Consider the following 21,002-nt stretch of genomic DNA (forward strand, 5'->3'; position numbering starts at 1 on the left):
TGTTGTCCTTTTTCCTCTGCATTGGTCATCGAGACTTCTCTCTTCAAAGGTAAATCAGTTTGCACGTGACCAGATTAGTTTCCTTCTGACTAAAGCATGGGGCAAATAGTTGAGATACAATTTTGACTTTCCCGCTCAAAGGCTTCTTCTGAAATTCTGAGGTATGACGTGGCATGAACCGATACAGAATAAGTGTCTTCCTTGTTTACTGGACGATGCGGTCATATCTTGCGTAAACTTCTTTTTCCTTATAAGGCTTAGACATATTCGTTGAAGCATGCGACCTTATAATATATATTTCCTGAAAAATGACATTAACATCTGGAATTAGATTTTAGTAGAGAAAAGTATTTATAAAAAATTGTTAGGATCAAAATAAGATTGAAACACGTTGTAACACATTTGAACTTAACAACTTTGTATTGTAACTTGGCCCCTTGGCTCATACTGTATATCATACTCTGACAACTCAACTGACCAACTGACCAATCGGCCTGACAAATCGGGTTTTTGGAGTACCTGCCTCAAAGGAACATCGGTTTTAACTTTGATTTGGAAACTTTGGAAGTATGGTCTAAGGCGCCTCGCTGTTTTTAGAATCGCCAAGGCCGCCTTTTCGATTTTTTGATATCGCAATTCAGCACCTTGCAGAGTATGACTCACAAAATATATAACCTTCTGCTTCTTCTTCTTTCTTCCTGAAGCAAAACCGTACTGACCGCCCTATCCGTGACAGCCAGGTAGAACGTCAAAGGAACGCCAGATGTGGGTTTGGATAGTACCGGTAACGTTGCTAATGATTCTTTCAGCTTGGTAAAAGCTTGTTCACATGCTTCTGTCCATTGAAACTTCGAATTCTTTTTCAAACAAGTGAAGAACGAAGCCGCTTTATCACCTGCCATTGGCAAGAAACGGGCTAAAGCAGCCATGCGTCCTGTTAGTCGCTGTACTTCCTTGACACTTGTCGGGCTTTTCATTTCTAAAATCGTCTTGCCTTTATCTGGGTTTACTTCAATCCCCCTTGATGTTATCATGAAACCCAAAAACTTTCCCCTTGAATCCCAAATGAACATTTCTCTGGATTTAACTTCATCTGATATTTTCTTAGCTGAGCAAATGCTTCCTTAAGATCGTCGCCATGATCCTTGGACTTGGCGGACTTAACAATCATGTCATCTACATAAACTTCCATATTTCTTCCCACTTGCTTTGAAAAATTTTATCCATGAGGCGTTGGTATGTGGCTCCTGCGTTCTTCAAGCCAAACGACATAGTTTTGTAACAATAATTCGTCTGGTTAGTCATGAACGCCGTACTTTCCTCGTCTGAAGGATGCATCATGATTTGGTTATACCCAGAATATGCATCCATGAGACTTAAAAGTTCGTTTCCGGAGGCCCCATCCACCAATTTATCAACATTGGGAAGAGGATACGAATCTTTGGGGCACACTTTGTTCAGGCTTGTGTAATCCGTGCATATTCTCCACTTCCCATTGGCTTTCTTGACCATCACTACATTGGCGAGCCAGGTTGGATATTGCACCTCGCGAATAAACTGAGCCTTGATTAGCTTCTCCAGTTTCTACTTGTACCGTCTTGTTCTTTTCATCACTCATCCTTCGCCTTGGTTGGATGACTTGAGTTGCTCCTGGCCGTAATGGCCAATTTATGAGTGATCACGTTGGGGTCAATCCCTGGTACATCATTAATTGTCCATGCAAAGAGATCCAAATTATCACCCAAAAGGGCGATCAACCGTTCCTCCTGTTCTTTTTGTTAAACTGCTGCCGGATTTTCAAAACCTTATCTTTGACTTTCGCTGATTTTTGTTTCTTCCAAAGGTTGGTGGGCGAAAATCATCAGCATCATCTTTTGAGTCTAGGCTAAACCCTTCTTGTGGAAAGATCTCTGTGATACGGTGGCTTTCCATGGCGGCCTTTCGCCATAGAGAGCCACACTTCTTAAATAACATTCTCTTGCTCGCGTTGTGATCCACACGAAGAACCCCAACCTTCCCATTGCAGGCTGGGTACTTGACAGTTAAATGAGCGGTTGAAATTACAGCACATAACTTGTTTAAGGGTGTCCTGCCCCAAGAGTACGTTGTAATTGGCCCTACACGCCAGTACTAGATACTTCACCTGAAATTTCTTAACAAACTCTCCTTCACCAAAAGCTGTTGGTATTTCTACATATCCTCGTACATTGACACGATCTCCAGTAAATCCCACCAGGGTTCCTTGATATGGTTTTAAGTCTGCCTCCTTTAACCCCAGGCGATCAAAGGCATCTCCATAAATGATATCCGCCGAAGATCCCTGGTCTAAAAACACTTTTTTCGTCATGTAATTGTTAACCCTAATTGTTACTACAATCGGGTCATTGTCATGACGGATAACATGTGCAAAATCCTGAGGGGTGAATACAATGGGAGAGTGATTCAACCAGCATTCGCCCCGTACGCCGCATGTACGGAATGTACTGCGCCACATAACGCTTTCTAGCCTTGCTTGAAATTACACCCCCTCCAAATCCGCCTGCGATGGATGAGCATTTCCCCCACAGGATCACCCAACTCAGCCGATCAATCTCCCGCCGTAGGTTCCAAGAATTATCTGTGGTGTGCCCCAATGCTTTATGGTACTCACACCATCTGTTTGTATCCACATTAGCTGGTGGTCGCCGAGGCGATGGCGGATATTGGACCACATTTGTCTGTCCAACTGCTCTCAAGATGGTGCTTAGGGGAGCATTCAATTTAGTAAGTGGAACTGGAGTCAGCGAGGCTCCATGTTGGCCAATCGGGGTTGTAGTAGTACCTGAAGGTGCGAAAACACTAGAAAGGGGGGGGGTTGAATAGAGTTTTTTGAATAAAGAGTATACTTTTAGAACTTTTTCAAAATTCAAGGATAAGAACTAAGTGCTGAAGGATGAGAAGTAAAGCACGCAAGTATTTTATCCTGGTTCACTTGAGATAAAAGCTCAAGCTAATCCAGTCCACCTGTGAAGGTGATTTCTTCCTTTTTCTGATGAAGGCAATTCACTAAAATCAATGAGTGTTACAACTGCACTTTGCTACCTGCTAAGTGACTAACAATACACTGATTTTCTCACTAGTATCCTCTTAAGAAGCTGATCTACCGATCCTCTTAAGACTAGCTAAACACTGAATCAACCTTGATTCAGTCCTCTCAAGATCTGACCAACCTTGGTCTCTTAAGGAACTTTACAATGTAATGTAAAAGGTTTCGGGTTTACAAGAAGTGCTTCTAAAAAGCTAATAGTAAACTCAGATGTTTAAGAACAGTGAAGAAATAATGCTAAGAGATTGGTTCGTAAATGTTGAATGATTTCAGCAAGGTTTCTTAGCCTCTTTCTTCTTTCTTTAGCCTTTATATACTCCAAGACTTGTGATGTAGCCGTTGCTAGGGTTTTGTCCGTTGGAGTGGCAATCTTGAAAAATCAGACTGCTAGGCTGCACGAGGTAGGTGGCGGACAGACTGAGACTTGTACGATGTTGTACTATGATAGCGACCTGTCCTTTCACCAGTTTACTTGAGATCTGAAGGCTTCAGATGAACGTTGGTGAAGCTTCTGATCCTCGTCAGGTTAAAGCTTGGATTCTTCTGACCTTGCAACTTCTGCTTCTGAACAAGTTCCTCAGAACTTCTGAACGTCAGAGCTAGAATAGCTTGGGTCTTCAGAACCAACTTCTTGCAGGTCTTCAGAACTTGAGTCTTCTACTTCTGAACCGTTTCACTGGAACATCTGGTCTTCAGAACTTCTGACTCTGGTTCTTCAGAACCTCTTGAGAGCTTGTATCTTCAGAACTTCTGAAGGATTTGCCACTGTTCTGAACGAACATGGTACGCTTTAGAGCTCTCTTTTCAGTAACCCTTGGTTCTTCTTCTTCTGAATAAATAGGCTTGGGTCAGATTCAGAACGTGTTTGTCACAACTAAAAAAGACAAACGTTAGGGTACCACAATTGTTCATCATCACAAACCTTAATTGTAATCATCAAAATATAGAGATGCAACCACTGATCAAACCTTGATCTTACAGTACCTTGGGGATTTCTGTGCCACGTATTCTGGAATCCAGGTTTGGAATTTTGATATGGGCCAGGTCTTGGAATACGTGGGGTTTGAGCTACCCTAGTTTCTTTTCCAGCCTTGAATTTTTCCTGCGAAACTCCGCCAAGCTGGACGTGTTTTCGCCCCTCTTCTCTTTCCTGCTTTTTCTGATCATCTTGCTCAATCAAGATGAATTCTTGAACACGAGCGCGAAGATCCATCATGTCCCTTGTCGGCCGCCTTGTTAAATCTCGATTCAAATCCCCCGCCCTAAGACCATTTTTGAAAGACGCTAGGCACACATCCGGGTTATCCTCCTCCAGTTGAACAGCCATCTTGCTGAAGCGCGCCATGTAGGTCTTTAACTTCTCTCCTGGCTGCTGATGTATGCTGATGAGATCAAACATAGTTGCTTTTGTGGTTTTGTTGGCGGAGAATTGAGTTAGGAATTTGGTAGATAGATCGGTAAAATTGTCAATGGAGAAGGGCGGCTGTCTAATGAACCACTACATCGCCATTCCCTTGAATGTCGATGGCAATAATCTGCACTTCACGGCATCCGTTGCCCCACCAATTACCATTTTGGTGTTAAAATATCTCAAATGATCCATGGGATCAGAGTCGTCCGAAAAGGCGTCTAACGCCATTGTTTGCAAATGCTTTGGTATCCACCTTTGTGATGGCTGGAACAAAAGGTTGAAATTCGACGACGTCTTCAGCCTCAAGACGTTGGCCTTGTTTAAAATCTCGCCTCTGGGTTAGATACTCCACCTGGGCTTGCAACTGCTCATTCTGGCTTTGTACCTTTTGCAAAGTGTCCAACATTTGTTGTAAAGCCGCAGGCGTGATACCCGTCACGACTTCTTGTGTTTTCCTTGGAGCACTGTTTTTAAGGTCTTCTAGATTCACGTATTCAAGCGGCGCTGATCGTCGCCTAACACCTAGATCTGATTTGGCTACCAGATCTGAGGGCTTTTCCGGAGCTAGGTTCATCAGCGACGCTGGTGACTGCGCCACTGAGTGAACCCCTTCCGAGGAAGCCTCCTGCTCTTGCTCTTGAAGTATGGGACGATTGTTGTCCCGTCCGCCGCCGCGTCCGCCGTGACGTCCACCACCTCTCCGGCGATGATCACGGCGGCCCACGCCGCATGAACGAGTCTCCATGAATCGTAACTCTCACCTTCTACGTCACTGGTAGATCTAGGTCAGAGCCACAGACGGCGCCAATATTCTGTACTAGGGAAGCTTACGTAAGAGAATGAAAGAAAGCAAACCCTAGCAGAGCACTTAAAATAGCAAGGATATCATAAAAGGTAAATTCTCATTAAATGTGCAAAAAGTGTTTCGTACAAGATGATGATCTCCCCTTTTATAGAGGGTGTGGTCAGGATATTGACTTTTCCTATATTTGGGCCTGACAATCAGGGCCCAAATCTCTATGCATATAAGACAAATCCAAAAGAATTTTCCAGCTGGCTTGTGGGTCCGTCTAAAGGAAGGGCAAGGATATTTGCTATATCGCCAATTCCCGCCATGGCTGCCTTCGTTTGGTTGATCATTATTTTGGGCGGGCATAAGCATCCTTTATGTCCCGCCCAGTCCAGAGACGGTACCATAACACCAACATCGATCCATCTATGTGTCTCAAACTGATATATTGGGGGGTCATAATAGAGTTTAGCATAAATGTGAACCAAAAGTTTTAAAAGATAAGTTTTTAAATTGCAGTAATAACCAGAAAGTGTGCCTCAGCTTCCATTTCACGAACTTCAAATGATTTCAGTTAGAAACTTAACAAGCTCTCTGCCATTTCACGAACTTCAAACAAGTTATCCATCAATCTTTTAGATAAATTACCTAAATTTAATTTCTGGCATGTTAATTTAGACTTCGATTCTTTATGAAATTAAATTTAATAAATAATTTTTGTTTACAGTTAAAATGATGATGATATTAAACAACTGAGCGAGCCAGACCCTTACAAATCTGCACAACCAGATGAAGATATGAATCATTTGGTTTCAAACACAAATGAGAAGAAACCGAGCTCTAAGCAAAGCTTCATTGCTCAAGCAGGCAAAGCGCCTTTTTGCAGGACTGCCAGACGACGTCCTGACACCTATAAGAGAGTGATTGTGCAGATTGAGGACTCTTTATAAGAAAAGAGAAAGAAAATACTGAAGGAACTTAATTTAAACAAAAGGTCAAAAGGATATGAATGTCAAGTGAGCGTGGTGCATTAACGATGAGATTATTTAATATATTATTTAGAATGTCTTGTGAACATCAGGTATATGAACCTTCATAACATTTTTTAGTCTGCAATGTTGAAAAATTAATTGTGTTGGTTCACCTAGCTAGTTAAAATCTTAAATAGAAACAGTTTGAAAGTCAATTACACGCAGAGGTGACTTGTTGGGTTTTCTGACAACTTCTCGTAAGAATAATTGAGATCCCATATATGATTATAGAATACCAAATATATAGAGATGGGTTGCGTACCTGTAGTGGATAGAAGACTTGAAGTGATCTCCTTTGGGAATTGTCTTGCTTTGATCTCTAGATCATGTAGTGATGAAAATACAAGGGCTTTCGTTGTATGTCTCACTCTCCTACAACCATCGATCGGGCAAGTTGCAGAGCTGTGTACATCACTTGAGGCTGAGGGAGTTCATCACTTTCTACTTGATTATTGGAACCTTGAATGCTCTCAGTGGACATTTCCCTATTTCACACAAAACAATAGAGTAGTAGGAAGTGTCTCAAATATTAGCATGCAATCATGAATTCCAAAGGAAAATGAGGAATCAGGATCAAGTTACAGAGTTATGGTTCAGACAGAGGGACCTAATATAAACCCAAAAGAAAGAATGTTCAAGATAAATTAGTGGAATAGCCGTTTACTGATGATTGATAGTTTCCTAGGTAATCTTAAAACTATATCATAAACATTAAAAAATTAATTGTGAACGTATAAATGTCTTGCAGAAGAAAAAGAGATGCGTTTTTACCTTAAAATAGGTTTAAAGCTCCTTTGCTGGTTAGAAAAGAAGCGAGACTCAATTAAGATAACCAGCCAGATCGAACCAGAAAGGCTTTCAACACCATTGTGTTCGATCAGTTTATTGTCGTCTTTGTTTTGCAAACTTGTCCAATGACTTTTATAAATTTGAAGTACTTGGAATAAAAGCCCTGCCGATACGCATCAAGCCATCTTTCATAGAAAGATTGATTTATTTTCTTCATCCCACCTCTTCACACAAAACAGTAAAGTAACAGGAAGCATCTCAATCTCAAATACTAGAAATCAAATCATTATTGAAATCCTGGCCTGCCAGAGTTTATCCAAGGTAACACCAAAGATAATATTCCAAGGCACAGGAAAATTGTACCTCCTTTGGTTTAACAGGGTCTCCAACAACCAATCCTCTCTCCCATCAGTGAAGAATTTACTAAGAAGGCATTGAGCAATAAACTTCAACCATACCTCTACAGCCAGGGCGCAGTCTCGAAGCACACAGGTAATGCATTCAGTTCTCTCAGTGCATCTCAGGCAGGCATCAGAATCTGAGAAATGCCTGTAAAACCTTTGCTCATTTGTTAACAAAATGTTGCTGACAGCTTTCCACAAGAGGACCTTGACTCTTTGGGGACCTTTCCACGACGAAACAGCCTTAGACAACTTGCTGTTATGATTCGAGCCATTCTCTTGGATGCAAGACTGATATGTTGATTTAATGGAGAAAAAACCATCAGGGGAACCACTCCAGGCCAAAGCATCATTACCATTCTCAGAATTAGGGGGCATGGCAGCTAGGATCTACTCTCTGATAGTTCTAGGAAGGAAAGACCTCAGTTTCTGGACGTCCCAAACACCCACGTTATTCACAAAACTGCAGCACTTTTGCTCTGTCTCAAAATCTGACAGGGTCTTAGTAGCATAAGACTGAAAAGCAGGAAGCCGGTGGTCCAACCAGAACCTAGCTAGACAACCATTACCAATACACCAACAGCTCTTCTTTTTAACCTGATCCTAGTTTTGACACATCCCCTTCCACAAATTTGAAGGATTTCTACCCTTGTTTAAGACACCTGGTGACCATCTCCACATTTATACTTGGATGTAATTACTTTCACCCAGAACATATTCATCATAAAGGCTTTATTAGCAGAAAGGGAGAGCCTTAGACCAAGACCACCTAATAAGGTAAGATAGTAAACTTATCCCAGGCTAATAGGTGAACCTTCCTGTTTCCTGACAGATCCCCCCATACAAAATCTCTGCATCTCTTGTCAAGGCTGTTACAAATCGCTAAATGCAGTAAAGAGGTCTGCATCACATGTTCCTGCAAAGGATAAATTAGAGGTCTTCCACTAAGATAGTCTTTGGTTAATCTTGTCAAGAACAAATTGGTAAGTGTGTTTAGAGACGCTCTTATGGTAGAGAGGGACCCCAAGGCTTTTTCCAAAATGGCTTGTTCTTAGAAATCCAAAGAGAGAACTCAGTTGATCCCTGGCATTGTGGTGGACATCTTTAGAGAAAAATATTCTGGTTTTATCTCTATTTAACTTCTACCCAGAACTTAAACATAAACAGCAAATCACTTGTTTGGTTGGTTCTGAAAAGCTGAAAAATGGCTTTTCCAGCGGGACACAGATCCAAATCCCTTCTATTATAGCGCTGATAAACATATTGCATCAATTGCTAATGTAATATCCTATATGAAGAAAAACGAGTGTTCTTATTGAGGAGATGTGCTGGAAAATTGTTGCTAACAGAAAAATGAACGCATGAAGTTCAGGTGCGAGAGTTGCTGCTTTCATAACAAACAAATGATCAAACACCACAATCAGCAAGCACCAATATGACATTTCCAGGCACCATAAAAATTACTTTATATCGAACCATTCTTTCACCATTATTCAATTTTTCTTCTTTTCTGCTTTTGTTTGCAGTCATCCTTTGATTCCACGTGAGCAGAGCTCCTCCAAACATCTGATTCAATTTCATTACCACTAGAAACAATCTCATTCTTACATGGTGCATTGCAATATTCCATTTTCTCCTCAATTGGTTCAACATATATAAGATAAATTGTTGTCTTCTTCACAGTGAATCGGTTCTCAAAAACAACTACCACCTTTACTTTGTTACCAGGTTCAATATTTGATACCACTCTCTGCCACTCTTCATCTTCAAAGGAGGCTAATGCATTCCTCTTATATAGCTGAATGGTGTTCTTTGTGCAATTTATCACCAACACATTTTTAAGGCCATCTGATGTTGTGTCATCTGCGGTAGAAGAATGGACAACGCACATCATTGACTTCAAACTACGCCCATTCACTTCAGGGACTTCAAAAATTACAGAAGAACCTTCGCAATTGAAGTTTAACCAGTCTGGATAATTGTCTCCGGGGAGCAAGCTAACACCAGTTCCTCTCACAGCCATTTTCTGTAAAAATGAAAATATGCTCAAGATTTGATAGAACAATATATAAATACCACCTTATCATTTATTCAACAATTAAAAATATAGCTATTCTCATAAGATAAGTAGATAACTAATCATTTTATTGTCGATAAAATTTATGATTTTCTGATTAGCAGACAGATTATGAAGTGATGATAACTTATCTAAGAAAAAAAGATTTAATGGTTAAAATATTTTGAAGTTAAGCATAGAAATTATTGCATGTATTCTTCAAACAGAGACTATCAGTCCAGCTTAAAAAACAGATTCCAACAAAAAATAAACCTATGCAAGAGAGGGAGAGACATAAACCTGTAAAATGCTCTCTTTCAGAATACTGGTGGCAAGACAATTCATTCCCATTTGAAATAAAAGAAATTTCAGGGAACCTTTTGATCCTGAATCATGCACTTGACAGCTGCATTCCATCAACGCAGTAGTTTCCATATTTGATACTTTTGATGTAGTTGCAGTTAATTGCAAATTTTTAGAGGAATTTGTAGCATATAAGGCATCCAAAATTCTTTCCGCATCTCGAGAAAGTTGAAGTTCTGAGCCAGACTCTATCCACAGACTTTGAAGCTTTGGAAGGTCCACGGGAATAGATGATACTCCCTCAGAACTACTATTTGATACGTTTAAAGAAACAAGAGATGACATGCCTGTATATGTTTGAACTAAGGATGAGAGGTTATTTGTTGGTGACATCCAAGACCAAATGATAGAAGGAAACACATCACGTGAGAATCCTTCATGGCCGCACAAAGAAATATATCCAATGCTTTTTGACCTTACTAATGAAAAGGGAACTCTTGTTATTGCAGTATTGTCGGCAATCAGAGTTGTCAAAGATTCCATCTGTTCCACGTCCTCTTCCAACTTGTCAATCATTAAGCATCCAGAAAGAATGAGGGTTTTCAGAGATTTCAACTTATAGATGCTTCTTGGAAGGTTACGTAGGCGAATACAGTCTTTCAAATTTATAAGAACAACTTTATTGAGATGCCCAATGCTATGGGAAACCTCTAACAGACTTGGACAATCTTTCAGTACAAGCTTTTCAAGATTAGGCATACATGAAAAGTCCGGGGTCTTTGTCAAATGCTGAGAATGACTCAGATTCAGAATTTTCAGCTTCTCCATCCTCTGCAAGATCAGAAGTGCTCATGAGAGAACATATGGAAAAAAGTTTAAAAAGTAGATGCAAGCAATAGCAATGTCACCACTAACAAGAGTGAAAAGTAAAATATTTACATTGTTGAGTGTCAATTTTTTAATGCCTGTATCCATTGGTTTCATAGTACTTGTGGTTTCAAAATCTTCCAACCAATGTCACATTTCTACGTATAATGCCGTAGAAATTATTAAAAGTCATGTATGAGCATTCTGCTGAGAAGTTAAAAAACATTGGGATGATATATAGGTATGGCATTTAAATTTGGAGCTTCTAAAATCAAAAACTTTTGACATATAAATACGAAAAAACTCAAGAAATGCGAAAAGCTAAACTCAGAATTAAATCATTAATACCTGGGCCTCTTTCCACAAAAATTTGACATTGCTGTTTACTAACTCGATGGAAACTAAATTTCCTTGACAAAAGCTTTTAGGTATGAATGATAAAGGAAATCCATGCCAACACAGCCATCTCAGATATCTTGAAAGATATTTAAAATCTCCTTCAAGTTGTACACCAGCAAGTTGAAGCAATCTGAGTCCCTTCATCTTCTTAAATGCTTTAATACTGAAACATTTTGTATTATTACTTGGAAACTTGAAAGCCAGTCCTTCAATTGCTTTTGTTCCCTGTGAAATGAAATGGATAAAAAGGTAAAAAAAATGCATAGCTGACAGACATAAGGCAGCTAAAATTACTGTGATGAAACCCATAATTTGTTACTAGGAACCAGGAAGCACAAACAATTCATAACAAAGATACTCAGAAAACAAATAAATGCTAACAACTAACTGATAAATGTTTTTTATGCTTCCTTTAGAATTGGATATTTTATATTCAAAAAAGGTGAAGTTCTTACAGTTTGATCTGATAATACATCAAGCACATCCTCATGAAACCATAACCTGCTACGCTTCTCAGGCTCCTTTGGTGATTCCTCACGAATGATTTCTCTTCCCATGTCTCGCAGCAAATCATGCATTCCAAGCTTGTTCTTATCATCAACAGTTACAAGACTTCTCTCAACAAGGATACTTATTCCAATTTCAGCAAAAAGTTTGCAGCCACTTAATATTTGTATAGCATCATTTCTGTCCATCCCAATAAAGAAACATGCTATGTCAAGAAATATATCTTTCTCTTTATCATCATTTAAACCATCATAGCTTATTCTTAACTTTTTCTGTACTTGATCATTAGGAATTGTTTTGAGTTTCTCCAATACACTCTTCCATTCTGTTACACCCCTATCAAACAAATAGGACCCAAGGACTTCAAGAGCTAGTGGCAATCCCCCAGAATACTCAACTACGTTTCTTGAAATTTCAGAAAAATCTTCTCTAGGACTCGCTTGCTTGAATGCATGCCAACTAAAAAGCTCAATAGATTCACTTTCATCCATTTCTTTCATTATGTAAACTTGGTCAACTCTACTCCTTCTCAGTATATGCTGATCTCTGGTTGTGATGATTATTCTACTCCCTGAACCAAACCATTCACGACTTCCACACAAAGCATTCAATTGGTCCAATTTATTTACATCGTCAAGTACAAGAAGTACTCTTTTCCTGTAAAGTTTATCCTTTAATATATTTTTTCCTGATTCAGTGCTATGCATCTTGGTTGTTTTCTTGAAGATATCAAACAGAAGTTGTTCTTGTAAATGCACTAGTCCAGCATCTTGCTCCCCAACTTCTCTAATATTTGCAAGGAAGCACCTACCCTCAAAATTGTGGCCAATTTTATTGTAAGTAGCTTTTGCAATGGTTGTTTTGCCAATTCCTCCCATACCCCATACCCCGAGTAGTAGAACACCATTCGGTTCTTGGTTGTCTACCAGTTGAATTATATCTCGCACTCGCGATTCAACTCCCACTGGATTATCAGCAATAAACAAGTCTGTCTTGTCAAGCAAACGTGTAACATTTTCAACAATATTCTCAATAGCCTCACTTTCATTCCTATAATACAAACCAAAGAAAATTATTGCTTCATTCCTATACGCAACTTGCACATATAATTTTTAATTGAAATAATTAACATAACATTTAAAAATAAATTGTAAACCCATTCATTTTTAATTTGTTTATGTATAAAAGATAGTAATGGACAATAGAAAAAAAAGGATATATAAAGAGATACGTATGGATATTAAAATTCATTGAAAAACAATTTTAATAAAAGTTATCCAAATAACATTACCTTACATAAATTACTTTTCTCCTAAATTACGTACCTCGTACCCATATCCGTACATGGTACCAGCGTATTAGTGCAACATAGCTTTACTTTAACCTCACTTTTACGGTAGTCAATTTTATCAAAATCAATTATACTTAAAATTATACAGTGCACTCAAAAGAGGGGGCCGCTTCCAAACTTGAACCGGAGCCCCAGCTTTCCCTGCTTCACGAGCCAAATTGTTTATTAATTTATTAAGTATGATACTTTTATTTTTACATAATTAAATGATAATATAAAGTAATTATAAAAATAACATTTTTGAAAAACAAAATATTATTAAGAGTTATGACTCATTCACAACCTCCATTTCCTATTTATCTGTCTCTTTCAATCAAATCACTTATCACATCTTTTCTTCTATCTCTCTTCTCTCCACCCTATTTCCACATTTGTGGAAGTGTCAATGAAACTTAGTCCAAAAGAGAATTATGATTAATTCAACTCTCTCACTAAAGCACACTAAATGACACAAGAGTATTAAAAAGGAAATGGAGATAAAAGAATTCCAAAGCAGTAATGAAGTGTCTGTTAAGTTACCTGGAATTCAAGACTACAAACCCTGCAATGCCACCAGCCTCACGAAGCGCCTCCCTCCAACGGGGCACCGGATTATCTAGTTGCAACATAGTTCTGTTAATAAGATCCTGAAATTTTTTACCAAACTCACCGGTTTGGCTCCGCACTTGAGAGGGATCGACACCGTAGAACACCGGCAGAACCACCTGGCCTATGGTTGTGTGACATTCCATTATTTTCACCAACTCTTCCATACACCACCGCGAATCCGCATAATTTTCTGAGAAAACAATAACTGAAATCTGAGAGTCTTGAATTGCTTGCAGCAGTGAGATGGAAATTTGATTTCCCCTTGGAAGGGAATCATCGTCCCTGAAAACTGTGACCCCTGCGTTTTGAAGAGCGGCATAGAGATGTGAAGTGAAGGAAGCACGCGTGTCTTCCCCTCTGAAACTCAAGAACACATCGTGGATTCTCCCTATGGGTCCCGTTAAGAACTGCTCCCAATCTGGAGGTCGAGGAAGCCAAGCTGGAGAAGGAGAAGGAGAAGGAGGAGGAGATGGATCCAAATCGAACAGTGAATAGCTCTGATGGGCATGGGCGAATGGGTAAGCCGCCATGGATGAGAAATGACAATGAAACGCCGCGGGAAGAAATATAAAATAGGTCCATTTCTCATTTTGTCCACCATGCACTAGTTTTCACTTTTCAGGAAGCAATTTGGTACACAAATAAATAATTAAAAATATTTATAAAATCCTAAAACAATGTGTGGCTCAAAATTATACTTATTAAGTTACCATTTTTTAGTTCAAAAAAAAGTTAGTACTATTTTATTGGGAAAAAATTTGAATAATGCGAAGAAAAAAAAAATAAATACTAAAAAACGTGAAAAAACTTATACGTTTGGAACAGCATGACGCTAACATGGCGAGTGGGGATGAATTCGCCCCACTCCAAGCGAATTCCTTGTGAGGAAAAATACAAAATTTTGTGTTGAATTCGCCTAAAAACACGTGAATTTACAAAGAATCAAAATCTTGGCAGATTTGGTAGAGGGTGTGATTGCATTGAATTCACCTCATTTGAGGCAAATTAATTGTCATAAAAAGATAAGGGAACATAAAATGTCAAAGCGTAATCATCGTGGTGAGTGTGGCTAATGCGCCCCCCCAGTCACCACGTCAACGTCATGTTGTCCAAAACCACCCCATTCGAGGTAAATATCATTATTTTCACTCCTTTTTGGTATTTTTTATTTTTTTGCATTATTCAAAAAATAAATTGCTCATTTTCTCCCTCCATATTACCATATATCCCTCCCTCCTTTTTCTCTCTCCCTTCATACTATTATACCCACTTTCTGACACCTCTCTCATTTCTCCACCCAAAGAAAATTGGGTTAAATATATATATATAGGGGGAGTATCATATGAGAAAACTTTTTTTATATGAGAAAGATAGGAATGATTCACAGCCTTTAGATTAAAATAGACAGTCTGGATTAAAACATTCATTTAAAGACCTCACGTGCTCTACATTCCTATTACTCTCACTGTATCTAATCTCTAGCCACCGCCACAATCTTTTAGCAAATCACCGCTTGCAACTTGCAAGCCTCTTTCACCAAAATCACCTTCTGTTTGCTGTTCTGTTGAAATGCTTAGGGTGAGCTTTGTATGGTGTTCAGTAGTTGTGGTTTTGATTTGAATTATAGCTTGGTGCCTTGCATTCTAGGATTAGGAAATAGCAAAGAAAATGGTTTTGAGCAAGGAAACAGCAACGTGGGATTGGGAGGATTGGAATGGTTTTGATTTTGAATGTGGCTCGGTGCCTTGCATTCATCATGCGTTGGTAGGGAATTTCATTTCGAAAGTTGTCCTCTATTTATACATTTCTGGGTTTTCATTTTCATGGCCAGATCCAGTTGGGTTTCCCTGTTTCAGAAAGCAGTAGAATTAGGAATGTAGAGCATGTGAGGTCTTTAAATGAATGTTTTAATCCAGACTGTCTATTTTAATCTAAAGGCTGTGAATCATTCCTATCTTTCTCATATAAAAAATGCTTTCTCATATGATACTCCCTATATATATATATGGCTTAATTGCCCTTTTGGTCCCCCAACTATTGCCTTCCTGCGAAAATCGTCCTCAAACTTCAAAATTAGCAAAAAACGTCCTCCAACTATACACGTCGTTGCACTTTTGGTCTGCCGTTACAGTTCCGTTTGAAAACTAACGTTTTTTTGTAAAAACCCAGAAATATGATGAATATTCATCTTCTTGATTCATCATTCCAAGTTCCAACCCAGGTGAAAAATTTAAATCCCTATAGTCAAATAATTCAACCAAAATACAAACCCAGAAAATTTGTAACTGCTAAGTTAATTGGATCTTTTAAACTTGAATTTTCCATATTCTAGAATCCATCATTCATCTTCATCTCTCTTTCTTCCTCGCAAATTCTTCTTCCCAAGATTTTTTCTTTCCATCAACCTGCATCTCATTTATATGTTATGGTATGTTTATTTGTTATAGAAACGGAACCAGCAAATAATTCCAACACTTGTAACCTGCAATTTAGACCATAAAACTAGGTACAGGGCAAGCAACCAATTATGCTACCACTTCAGTTTGACAATGGAGCCACCAATTATGCTACCAGAATCAGATATTAGCCAGACATATTGTTGGGTTCAAAATCCCTTCAAAACTAGAGGATCTGAACTCTCTGAACTTTGCAGATAGCCAATTCCAAGCACGCACCTCAACCAGATCCAACACCCAAACCCAGAAATCTTAACCCAATAACCCCAAAACAAGAATCTCCAACCCAAAACCCACCAAGTAGTGAAGATCTGGGCCGATTTGAATCAAGCACCAACACCCAACACCAAGAAAACTTTGAGAAAATCCACCACACCTACTGAAGATGCAAACAGGATAAAACACGCAGCTCTTCGTTCCCGTTTTCCTCTCTCGCTGAACCCGATCTAACAAGGGAGGCGTTGGTGATGGTGAAAATGGGTTTGGGATTTTTGGTGGGTTCTTGGGTATATGAAGATGAACTTCATCATGAAGATTGAAGAAGATAGTGAAGAATGTTTGAAGAAATAGATGAAGATGATGAAGTTCATATGTTTATTATTATTATTTTAATTTTTACCCAAAATACGTTAGTTTTCAGACGGAACTGTAACGGCAGACCAAAAGTGCAACGACGTGTATAGTTGGAGGACATTTTTTGCTAATTTTGAAGTTTGGGGACGATTTTCGCATGAAGGCAATAGTTGGGGGACCAAAAGTGCAATTAAGCCTATATATATATAAAACAAGCGGTGACATTTCATGAATTTCAAACAAGTTATCCATCAATATATTTTTTTTTAATTACCTATTTGAATTCAATTTCCGGGATGTTAATTTAGACTCCAATTTTTTATGAAATTAAATTAAATAATTAACTTTTCTGATATTAAAATGTGGATGATATTAAACTGGAAATGAATACGAATCGTTTACCAAAAGTGGAAAAAAGCTTGCAGGCCGTCCTCAAACCAAAATGTAGCAAGATTACCAAGGGCAAATTTCTACATGAAATCCAGCAAACACGCAAACACGTTTGCATAACGAATAAAGTTTGATTCACACTTCATTAAAAGTGGAAATGAAGTGAAGAAAAGAGAGAGATAGGAAGAAAAAGAGAGAAAACAAAAATGTGATTGATAATTTGATTGAAAGAGAAGAGAGGTATAGATAGAAACTGGAGTGAAAATAGTGGAGGTTGAATGAATCATAGCTCTCGCACAATGCTTAACTTGCACCAGTTGACAAGCCTCTAAAGAGGACAGAGCTTTACAATTCTGCACAACCAGATGAAGATATGAACCATTTGGTGTCCGTGAACTCCAAGCATCTAGCAAGAGAGAACAATCTATCTCAAACACAACTGAGAAGAATTGGAGCTCTAAGCAAAGCTTCATTGCTCAACGTAGACAAAGGGCCTTAGACACAATGGGGTCAAGAGCAAGACTGTGTGAGTAACAGGCAGCAAACAATTAAGAAGCCTTGAGGGTCTCTAATCACCACCCCGAAACTTGCAACGCTATCCTTCGATAAATCCGTGACGAAACTAGCTTTTAACCAGCCAGAATCAGGAGGTTTCCAAACTAGAACTGCATCATAAGGGACTTACCAAACACCAGAATAGGGGGACAGTGATAAGAACCAGAATTACAACAGTTAAGGAGATATCTAGTTTTGAGAACAGTTTCTGTATGAACAGTGTTCGTATGAACAGTACACGCATGAACAGTAAATGTGTGTACAGTGCAGCAATATCAGTTTGTAGAACAGAATTATAGAGTAGGAGAGATTGCAGATAACCTGCAATTTTTCATAGATAATAACAAAGGGAATACAATCTGAAACACACAGTAAAACACAATCTGAAAACCACAAGAGCAGTTTACTCTCTCAGAAGATAACTTCTTCTGGCCTAGGTAACTACCACATAAAACTTCCAACATAAAAACTGACAATAAAACAGCAGACTAACTTAAATACAATCCACACAACAACCAACTTGGAATTCAAACTAACTAATATTATATTACTTAATTACTTTTTTCTCCTTTGATAAACCCTCCAAATGACGGGTTTACCCTTCTCCCTAACATGTATGCTATCATTGCCGCCTCCAAGAGAAACAGTCTTGCCCTCAAGGCTGAAGGAAGGGAATTGAACTGTAATGTAGTCCCTATCTTCCCAAGTAGCTTCCTCAATAGGCTTGTTCTTCCAATGGATAAGAACTTGAGAAATAGATGTGCCATGTCGTACCACAGACCTTTGATCTAAAACTGCCTCTGGTTCCCACACTGAGTCTTCAGTAACCTCTAAACTAACAGGGAGAGTAGAATTAACAATAGCATCACCAACAGCCTTCTTAAGCAAGGAAACATGGAAAACAGGATGGATCCGAGACGTAAGAGGTAACTCCAACCTGTAAGCAACAGCCCCAACACGTGCAATCACCTTAAAAGGACCAAAATACCTTGGAGACAACTTGGGACAGATTCTAGCCGCAACAGATTGTTGCACATGAGGTCTCAGCTTCAAGAATACCATGTCACCAACTTCAAAAGAGCGTTCTTGACGATGTCTATCAGCTTGTGTCTTCATGCGGTCACGAGCACGAGATAGATGATGTTTCAGTTGTCGCAAGCATTCATCACGATCAGCTAAGTCTCGTTGAACAGCTTCCACTTTAACTTCACCCGGTAAATAATTAGTAATCACCGGAGGAGAACGACCATACACCACTTCAAAAGGAGTTGTTCCTGTAGAAGCATGAAAAGTAGTGTTGTACAAATATTCTGCCCAGGGAAGCCACATGACCCAAGTCTTAGGCTGGTCAGCAATAAAACAGCGAAGAAAAGTCTCCAAACAACGGTTAACCACCTCTGTCTGACCATCGGTCTGAGGGTGGTAAGCAGTACTGAGTTTCAAGAAAGTACCCTGCTGTTTAAAGAGTTCTTGCCAGAAATTACTGACAAAGATGGGATCTCTGTCACTCACAATAGACTCTGGAATTCCATGAAGTCGGACCACTTCTTTGGTGAAAGTTTCAGCCAAAGTTCTTGCAGAATAGGGACGCTTAAGAAGAATGAAATGAGCATATTTAGACAATCTGTCTACCACGACAAAAATAGCTTCAAAACCCTTTGATTTTGGAAGTCCAGTAATGAAATCCATAGAAATATCTGCCCACACTTGATTTGGTATTGGAAGTGGTTGGAGAAGACCACCGGGTGTTGAAGTTGCATATTTGTTGCATTGACAAACAGTACAGTTTTGCACAAAGTTCTGGATATCTTTCTTCATACCCATCCAATACAAATTAGCAGCCAAACGGCGATAAGTGCGATAAAACCCGAAATGCCCACCTTGAGGGGTGCTGTGAAATTCCTTGAGAATAGTAGGAATAAAAGTAGATGAAGCAGACATAACTAATCTGTCCTGATACAAAAGAACCCCATGCTGAAGTACAAACCCAGGTTTTGTGGTGTCCCCCTTTTGTAAAGCTGAAATGATGGCCTGTAATGTTGGATCTTGTTGTACTTCTTCATGGACAGCCTTAAAATCTAACCATTCAGGACGGAAAATCATAGAATTAAGAATTAACTTGTCATTTGAATCATTAAGGACAGCCACGATGTTGATTGGGGAAGTATCAAATTGACGGGACAACGCATCAGCACCCTTATTCTCAAGTCCAGGTTTATAGACTACATCAAATTGATACCCCAAAAGCTTAGCCACCCAATTCTGTTGATCCATTGTGGTGATACGTTGCTGCATTAATTGTTTCAGACTTTTTTGATCGGTACACACCGTGAACTTTGTCCCTATGAGATATGGGCGCCAATGTTGAATTGCAAGAGCCACAGCCATTAATTCTTTTTCATATGCCGATTTGTTCAGATTACGATCACTAAGTCCCTTGCTGAAAAAAGCAATAGGCTTCTTGTCTTGTATCAAGATCGCACCCAGCCCATTACCGGACGCATCACTCTCAATGAAAAATTCTTTGGTGAAGTCAGGCAAAGCTAAAACTGGGGCAGAAGTTACCTTGTGCTTAAGTTCTTCAAAAGCTGCTTGTTCCTTGCCTGCCCACTTAAAACCTTCTTTCTTTGTCAAATCTGTCAATGGTCGTGCAATCTTGCCATAGTCACAAATGAACTTTCTATAATATCCCGTCAAACCCAGAAATCCTCTGACACCCTTGACATTCTTTGGCACAGACCATTCTAACACACTGCTGATTTTTGATGGATCCATAGAAACCCCTTCATGGGAAATCACATGACCCAAATACTCAATTGACAATTGACCAAAAGAACATTTCTTTTTATTGGCTACCAATTGTTGATCAGCTAGCACACTTAAAACTGAAATCACATGCAAAATATGGTCTGGCCAAGTCAAACTATACACCAAAATGTCGTCAAAAAAAACTAAGACATACCTCCGCAACATTGGCTTGAAGACTTCATTCATTAATGCTTGAAAGGTGGATGGAGCATTTGTTAAACCAAAAGGCATCACTAAGAATTCGTAATGACCTTCATGAGTACGGAAAGCTGTTTTATGAATGTCTTCTTGACGCATGCGTACTTGGTGGTAGCCAGACTTAAGATCAATTTTGGAAAAATATCGTGCACCATGTAACTCATCCAATAGCTCATCAATGACGGGAATGGGAAATTTATCCGGAATAGTTACCTTATTCAAAGCACGGTAATCGATACACATCCTCCAAGAGTTATCCTTCTTCTTGACTAGAATAACCGGACTTGAAAAAGCACTCTGGCTAGGTCTGATCACACCAGACAGCAACATCTCCTTCACTTGGTTCTCGATTTCTGTTTTGTGGTGGTGAGGATAGCGGTACGGACGAACATTAATTGGGCCCTGGCCGGTCAGCAAAGGTATAGCATGTTCTTGCTGTCTTTT

General features: G+C 39.2%; 1 protein-coding gene across 4 annotated transcripts; it reads right to left on the minus strand.

Annotated features, from left to right (window-relative positions):
* Positions 1 to 7: 7 nt before the first annotated feature.
* LOC130749362 (disease resistance protein RPV1-like) lies at positions 8 to 14,139 on the minus strand. Of its 4 annotated transcripts, XM_057602702.1 has the most exons (8): positions 13,510 to 14,139; positions 11,588 to 12,689; positions 11,082 to 11,357; positions 9,864 to 10,697; positions 7,089 to 9,533; positions 6,580 to 6,802; positions 6,060 to 6,196; positions 8 to 301 (listed from the first exon to the last, which is right to left on the minus strand). In XM_057602702.1, exons 1-5 carry the CDS (start codon positions 14,106 to 14,108, stop codon positions 8,997 to 8,999), a joined length of 3,348 nt encoding a protein of 1,115 aa, XP_057458685.1. In that variant the 5' UTR covers positions 14,109 to 14,139; the 3' UTR covers positions 8 to 301; positions 6,060 to 6,196; positions 6,580 to 6,802; positions 7,089 to 8,996. The 4 variants fall into 4 exon arrangements, with proteins under 4 accessions (XP_057458685.1, XP_057458686.1, XP_057458687.1 ...); XM_057602703.1 differs by lacking the exon at positions 6,060 to 6,196; XM_057602704.1 differs by lacking the exons at positions 8 to 301; positions 6,060 to 6,196 and adding an exon at positions 5,380 to 5,726.
* Between the last annotated feature and the right edge of the window lie 6,863 nt (positions 14,140 to 21,002).

The sequence above is a fragment of the Lotus japonicus genome, chromosome 3 (genome assembly GCF_012489685.1).
Source record: "Lotus japonicus ecotype B-129 chromosome 3, LjGifu_v1.2".
Taxonomy (NCBI): domain Eukaryota; kingdom Viridiplantae; phylum Streptophyta; class Magnoliopsida; order Fabales; family Fabaceae; genus Lotus; species Lotus japonicus.